General features: G+C 43.7%; 1 protein-coding gene across 1 annotated transcript; it reads left to right on the top strand.

Moving 5' to 3' along the window:
- The first annotated feature begins 3,879 nt into the window (after positions 1-3,879).
- LOC129831130 (frizzled-1-like) lies at positions 3,880-6,707 on the top strand. The gene has a single exon (XM_055894202.1). The coding sequence runs from the start codon at positions 4,184-4,186 to the stop codon at positions 5,837-5,839; it is 1,656 nt and encodes a 551-aa protein (XP_055750177.1). The 5' UTR covers positions 3,880-4,183; the 3' UTR covers positions 5,840-6,707.
- Positions 6,708-6,947: the final 240 nt, after the last annotated feature.

Raw genomic sequence — 6,947 nt, 5'->3', positions numbered from 1 at the left:
TACATTGTCGTATTCAGTAGGCAGCAAAGGGAAGAAAACCGAGTAAAAGGGGGAATTACCTGGACTTGTCCAATGAAAAATTCCAATTTTCGTATTGTGTTGTATGTGCCCTAATGAACACGCTCCTGAATTACCCCTGACCTTTAACCCCTATATATGGGCAATGACCCAACAGGTTCAATTGCATACATGCTATAGAGTTGATTGCAATTGGGGGGGGGGGCAACGGAGGAATAGGGTGTTGTTTACTAATGGATGTTCTGTGTTCTCCTTTAAGACAGGGGCAAGCCTTATACAGGCGCTCACACACCTACACACCCCTTGCAGCAACTTACAATTGTGCGGAGGGGAACATGTCAACCCCATTCAGAGTAACTGTTATAATTTTACATTTGACTTGGTACCACCACCAGCGTAGCTATGACAATGTATTCAAACATTCCCTACAGGCACCCAAATAATGATTCTCAACATTTTACCATCTTTCATGTACCCTCTTATTTTGAAATAACATTCTCCCTGTATTTTAACTCAAATTGAATTAAGAACTAATCCTTTCACAGCAGAAAATGCTGGGAGCTGAACCTGTGTGAATTTCCTTTGTTTGTGGCTTTTGTTTTGCATGGTGGGTCATGCCGAGAGCCGGGACAAGCTGTGTTTGCACACTGGCACTGTCTGTGTAATTGGAACACACTTTAGTGTGGAGACCAAGTAAAATGTGTCCATTTCAGAGTGAGTTCAAGACATGCAAGATGCAAGTCTAGTTTTTGCTCCTCTTTCACGAGGAGTGAGCCTTTGAATGGTCACCCATGAGGAACATTGAGGATAAACAATTTCCGTCAAAAGTGGTGTTAATAGGACATGAAGTAGGCTTACTGGGCATTGATTAATGTACTACAGTAGCCATGACGCAATCATAATCAAGACAGTTGTTTTCATAAACATTATGATACCCTGTGAATTCTTATTTGAGTAATGTGCTAGTGGTAATAGTGAACAGTATGACATAATGGCACAATGAAGTTGTGAGGTTTGAAAATGGTTGATTAAAAGATAACCTTTAGCTAAATGTACTCCTATAGCTCCACTTTGAATAACCTGTAATAAGTAAGAGCACATCGATTTCAAACACTATACAATTAACAATATTTTTTGAACCTGTTGTTCATGAAAGTACTGTAAGTATCATTATCTGGGATGCAAAAAGCAGCATTTGAAGTACTGCTTGTACATTATCAGACAGTTTTACAGTGCTGCCCATTACAAAACAAAATATGTGTTCTAATCTGTGGTGCAGAAAAGGAGACATTCTTCCAAAAGTGCAGATTTCAGGCATTTTGAGACCCACATCTGCTGGGAAGTGCTGACTTCCAGGGACTGGGAGGGGAGACTGGGGAAGCATGCATAATTCAGTAGGGGGAGCCGCGAGGTCAGCCTATTAAGGCGAGATAATGTGGTCAGATCCGGACTGCTGCTGGGACTGTAGTGACAAACATAGAAGGATAGGGTTTTTGCTAATATTCATTAGTGGGCTCTTGGTGTGTGTGTGTGTGTGTGTGTGTGTGTGTGTGTGTGTGTGTGTGTGTGTGTGTGTGTGTGTGTGTGTGTGTGTGTGTGTGTGTGTGTGTGTGTGTGTGTGTGTGTGTGTGTGTGTGTGTGTGTGTGTGTGTGTGTGTGTGTGTGTGTGTGTGTGTGTGTGTGTATGTGCACGTGTATAGGGATATGTGCTGCAATATGTTGCTTTTGTGGTTGCCTCTGTATCCTCCTCCTCTGCCTGACTGGCATAGCTATACCCCCCCCCCCCCCCAGGCCACAGCAGCCTGCAGGGTCACTGGGGCCAGCTGTGAGTCTGTCACTCCACAATCGGCTTAAATTTCAAAACTCCTCTCCATCATGCATTAATCCGACCAGGGACAGCAGACCCCTACAGGCCCAGCTGCGTGAGTAAGAGCTGGGCCTCTGGCGTGGACCACAGCAGCCTTCTCTACCAGCATCCAAAGAAGAGGGAGGGTGCAACTTTCAATACCCATATGATATGATATGATGGCATGGTGGTGGTAGAGTAGATAAGGTTTGTATTAGTGGTTTGCCTAATAGAGACAATTAAGATGATTAGGGGAGTTATTTGATTCCAAGGTGATTATGAAATTATAACGTATGTGTGGCTACTATAAATGCATTGGTCGGCCCAAATCATTTGCAATGTCAAAATCGGTGTGAATTTTTGTCTGTCTTTTAATGGAAACTATATCAGTCAAAATGTATGAGATTAAGCAAGTTTTCTCTCGAAAATGTGATGAAAACACATACCAAGTCAGTAATGTTTGTAAGGAAATAATACTAACAGCATATCAGTGGCGTGTATATATGGATGCCAAGGGAAGTCAGGCTTCCCCAGAAAATTATCAAGGAAAAAAAAAAGTATCTTTCCTCTCTCTGTGTTTCATAAATGTCTTCCAGTTCCGCAGAGTCTGAATGTATCTCACCGGAGATAGCATCCAAGCGAATGAAACAGTGCCCTCTGTCTGTATGTGTAGCCCATCTATGCTGTCTGGTCAAAAAGAGTATGGCATTGTTGCCGCCAGTAGCATTGAATGCAAGGGAAGCCAGCGAGCATTTGGCCTCAATTGACAAAATATATATAAAATAATAGCCAATCAGCATTGAGATAAACTGAGAGAGCTCAGCTGTGAATGGTCCTGGCACACCAAAAAAAAGTGTCAAGGGAAGCCAGTTTGGATTTGCCGTCACACCAATCAGATCACATTAGAATCAAAACGTAATTGACGGAAAACTTGAATTGTTGCATCTTCTTGTGTCGTTGTCCTGTCCTAAATTAGTCATGGATGGAGATAAGGATTTGGACTGGCGATTCTGATCCAACCGTACATGTATACATTGCGGCCCTGGCCTGAGAGGATGGAAGTTCAACATGTAGCTAGATGTAGTAACGTTAGGCAAATGTTAACTATCTGGCCTGGCGCATTGTTGCCCGTGAAAGGAAGTTAGGCTAGCGAGCAAGCATTTTAGCCAGGTTGCCTAGGACAGCAAAAACTAAAAGCGTGTATGACAGAGTGGTAGACCATTTAGGCAACATGAAAGAGAAGGATGGCATTGGCGCCTCTCTACAAGTAGGGTGAGTCAAAATGTTTTTTCTACTTGCATGAACACACACACACACACACACACACACACACACACACACACACACACACACACACACACACACACACACACACACACACACACACACACACACACACACACACACACACTCATAAATCAGTACCATTGACAGCTGCATCATATTTAGCTTACTTTGATTGGACTAAATAATTGTTGGTATCTTTTGTCACTGTATTAGACTAAGCATAGGTGATTAGATGATTTTGAAATTATGCTGGAATAGTGGAGGCAGTGGCTGTTTTCTTTGTGAATTGTGATAACTCTCCATGGTTCTAGTTGTTTAGTAGTGTGAAAATGTCGGAAACATGCTGTAGGTCATGTAACTGTTTGTTATATGCAATATGTTTTGTGGTTGCTGCTCTCCAGTTTTGTGATGAAACAAAGGTGTGGTTTAATTTATTCTGCCGCTGTGTCTTCTTATTGTCTTTGCTTTAGGCAGATATATCACAGTGTCAAGGCATGTAAACGAACAGGTTCCCCGGTGATTTTTACCCAGCACCTCTACTGCAACATATACAAATTGGATACCGTTTTTATTACACATGTAGCAACTTTCAGTCAAAAATAGGAAGATTGCATGATGTTTTAAAATTCATGGTTTAGTAGGATAAAAAATAGAATAGACAAAAAATCTATATCTAATTTTGGGGACCAAATATTAACCATCTTGGAAGATTGAGACGATCCCTAAAAAGTAACCTATCATCTGTTTCAAGGCTCCTCCCTCCGTGAATATTGGGAGACTAGAAACCGAACAGTCAAACAGACAGTTGGAGACAGATAATGGCTACACACTGATAACAGACGGATTTAAAATCTCTTGTGAGTAGCCGAGCTAAATTTTGGAAGCCACCACCTCGGCAAACATATAAAGTAACGTATGTCGCCTGTCATAGGAACAGTACAGTCGTGTATGCTTTTGTTTTATCCTGGAAAATAATCCAGTGGTCTCGAGTCTACTCGCGGTTAGAAAGTGGCGTGTTGGAATTTATCTGGAATGGGGAACGACAAAGTTTGTAGGATGTTTTCCCATTTGCTGGTTCTGATTATTTTTGCACTTTTACCGCAAGCAGATGGTCAGTATGGTGAGCGTGGAATGTCTGTTCCTGAACATGGCTTTTGCCAACCTATTTCCATTCCTCTCTGTACGGATATTGCCTATAACGAGACTATCATGCCAAATTTATTAGGGCACACCAACCAAGAGGACGCGGGGCTTGAAGTGCACCAGTTTTATCCGCTTGTGAAAGTTCAATGCTCTCCTGACCTGAAGTTTTTCCTCTGTTCCATGTATGCTCCCGTTTGTACGGTGCTGGAACAAGCACTGCCTCCGTGCCGCTCGCTCTGCGAGAGAGCGAGGCAGGGCTGCGAGGCTCTGATGAATAAATTCGGCTTCCAATGGCCCGACAGCCTCGCCTGTGAATCTTTCCCTGTTCACGGAGCGGGTGAGTTGTGCGTCGGGCAAAACGTGTCTGATAGAAGCGCTCCTATTAATCCTACATCGGATGTAACAGAATCACCTTATGGGCAGCATAGGACTGTAAAGGGACAGTTTAGATGCCCAGTTGCATTGAAAGTACCCCCCTATTTGAACTACCGTTTTCTTGGGGAGGAGTATTGTGGTGCACCTTGTGAGCCCTCAAAACCCCATGGCATGATGTACTTCGATGAGGACGAGTTGAAATTCGCCAAGATATGGATTGGCATATGGTCTGTGTTATGCTGCGCGTCCACTCTGTTCACGGTTTTGACCTACTTGGTTGACATGCAGAGGTTCAGCTACCCAGAGCGACCCATCATTTTCCTATCAGGCTGCTACACTATGGTGTCAATAGCCTACATCGCTGGCTTCTTGTTGGGGGACAAGGTGGTATGCAACGACCGCTTTGACAGCGACGTCAAAACGGTCGTCCAAGGCACCAAAAAGGAGGGTTGCACCATTTTGTTCATGATACTTTACTTTTTCAGCATGGCCAGCTCCATCTGGTGGGTCATCCTAGCCTTGACGTGGTTCTTGTCAGCCGGGATGAAGTGGGGTCACGAGGCCATCGAAGCCAACTCGCAGTACTTCCACCTGGCGGCATGGGCGGTACCTGCCATCAAGACCATCACCATCCTGGCGGTGGGGCAGGTGGATGGCGACGTTCTGAGCGGCGTGTGCTACGTGGGCATTAACAGCGTGGATGCTCTCCGAGGCTTCGTTCTGGCGCCGCTCTTCATCTACCTCTCCCTGGGCACCTCGTTCCTTCTGGCAGGCTTCGTGTCGCTCTTCCGCATCCGGACCATCATGAAGCACGACGGCACCAAGACGGAGAAACTGGAGAAGCTCATGGTGCGCATCGGTATCTTCAGCGTGCTCTACACGGTGCCCGCCACCATTGTCATCGCATGCTACTTCTATGAGCAGGCATTCAGGGAACAGTGGGAGAAGAGTTGGGTGAGTCGGACGTGTAAAAACTACGCCGTGCCCTGCCCCGGGCACCATCACCCGCAGATGTCGCCAGACTTTACCGTCTTCATGATCAAGTACCTGATGACGTTGATCGTGGGTATCACCTCTGGCTTTTGGATTTGGTCGAGTAAGACGCTGAATTCGTGGAGGAGATTTTATACGAGACTGGCGAGCAATACACAGGGTGAGACGACAGTGTGAGACCTTATACTGTTTGTTATCCCCTGAACATATCACAGATACATGAATTGAAGAAAAGGCTACTGGGACACACTCAAACGAAAAAAATGTAAATACACTTCTGGATATTTTTGTATGTATATTTGTATTTAAAAAAGACCACACATTTGATTCTCATCAATCACACTTTGATCTAAAAGGAAGAAAAGCTCTTATCTAGTTCAATTAGGAGTCAACAAGGTTCTGTTGGACTTTTGCTGTATTTTATGGGTCATAATGATCTCAAAATCAGTCCGTAATCTGTCCACTATTTCAAACCTGGAAATTGGCCACTTTTTATAGTTTATTCTCGTTTCTATTGACATCTTTGTTTTACCATGTGTTTTCAGGGGATGTTTGAGCATTCATTTGTCTCTCCCCATGTGTGTTTTGGGGAAATTTTACCATTACAGTGAATGCAGACTGCTCCAAAGAAATATTGGATTAGGGGTTGAGATCTATATCCCAATGTGTTAACAAAAAAGGCCTGTCGCTATTGAACTATTTTGAATTTAGCACTCATTCAAAAGCCTTTTACTTAAGGGGATAGCTTCAAAATGATTACTTTCTCTACCCACAAGCTATACAACTGGAATTGACTTTGACAATAATGGAATGCTCAGTCCAGCGCCTTTGTTTTAATGAAGAGTGTATGGGTGGCGTAATTGTGTTTGAAGTCCAATAAGCCAGCTGTCTACACAATTATCCAACAGCTGTTGATCAACCTCTTTCTAGTCACCAAGGGATTGTTCTCTGGTGACTTCAAGCACATTATTCTGCTTAAATGGGTGAAAATGTACTAATACCTCACCCCACATGGCATCCTTGAATAAAACATTCTCAACTTTAATGAGTCCTCCTCCATAGAAATCGGTCACATTCATGCATGCGGGCAGGTTGCGCATATGTCATATTCGTTATTTTATTATGCAAAGCTCGTAAGTCACAGCTCTGTAATGGATGGTGTTTTGACAAGGGTGATTTTATAGATCCTTTGTCAAAGGTAATTCATTGAGCTCTTGCTTCCCTAACGCACAGAGGGTCGTGTTCATTAGGTACCAAACAGTAGAAAACAGACACAGGGAGGGAA

Source organism: Salvelinus fontinalis, chromosome 32 (genome assembly GCF_029448725.1).
Source record: "Salvelinus fontinalis isolate EN_2023a chromosome 32, ASM2944872v1, whole genome shotgun sequence".
Taxonomy (NCBI): Eukaryota; Metazoa; Chordata; class Actinopteri; order Salmoniformes; family Salmonidae; genus Salvelinus; species Salvelinus fontinalis.
The sequence above is the reverse complement of the archived record's forward strand: the minus strand, read 5'-3'. Positions and strand labels throughout refer to the sequence as shown.

Bases quoted from the DNA above. Each gene is read 5' to 3' on its own strand.
- LOC129831130 (XM_055894202.1), top strand. From the start codon at position 4,184: ATGGGGAACGACAAAGTTTGTAGGATGTTTTCCCATTTGCTGGTTCTG.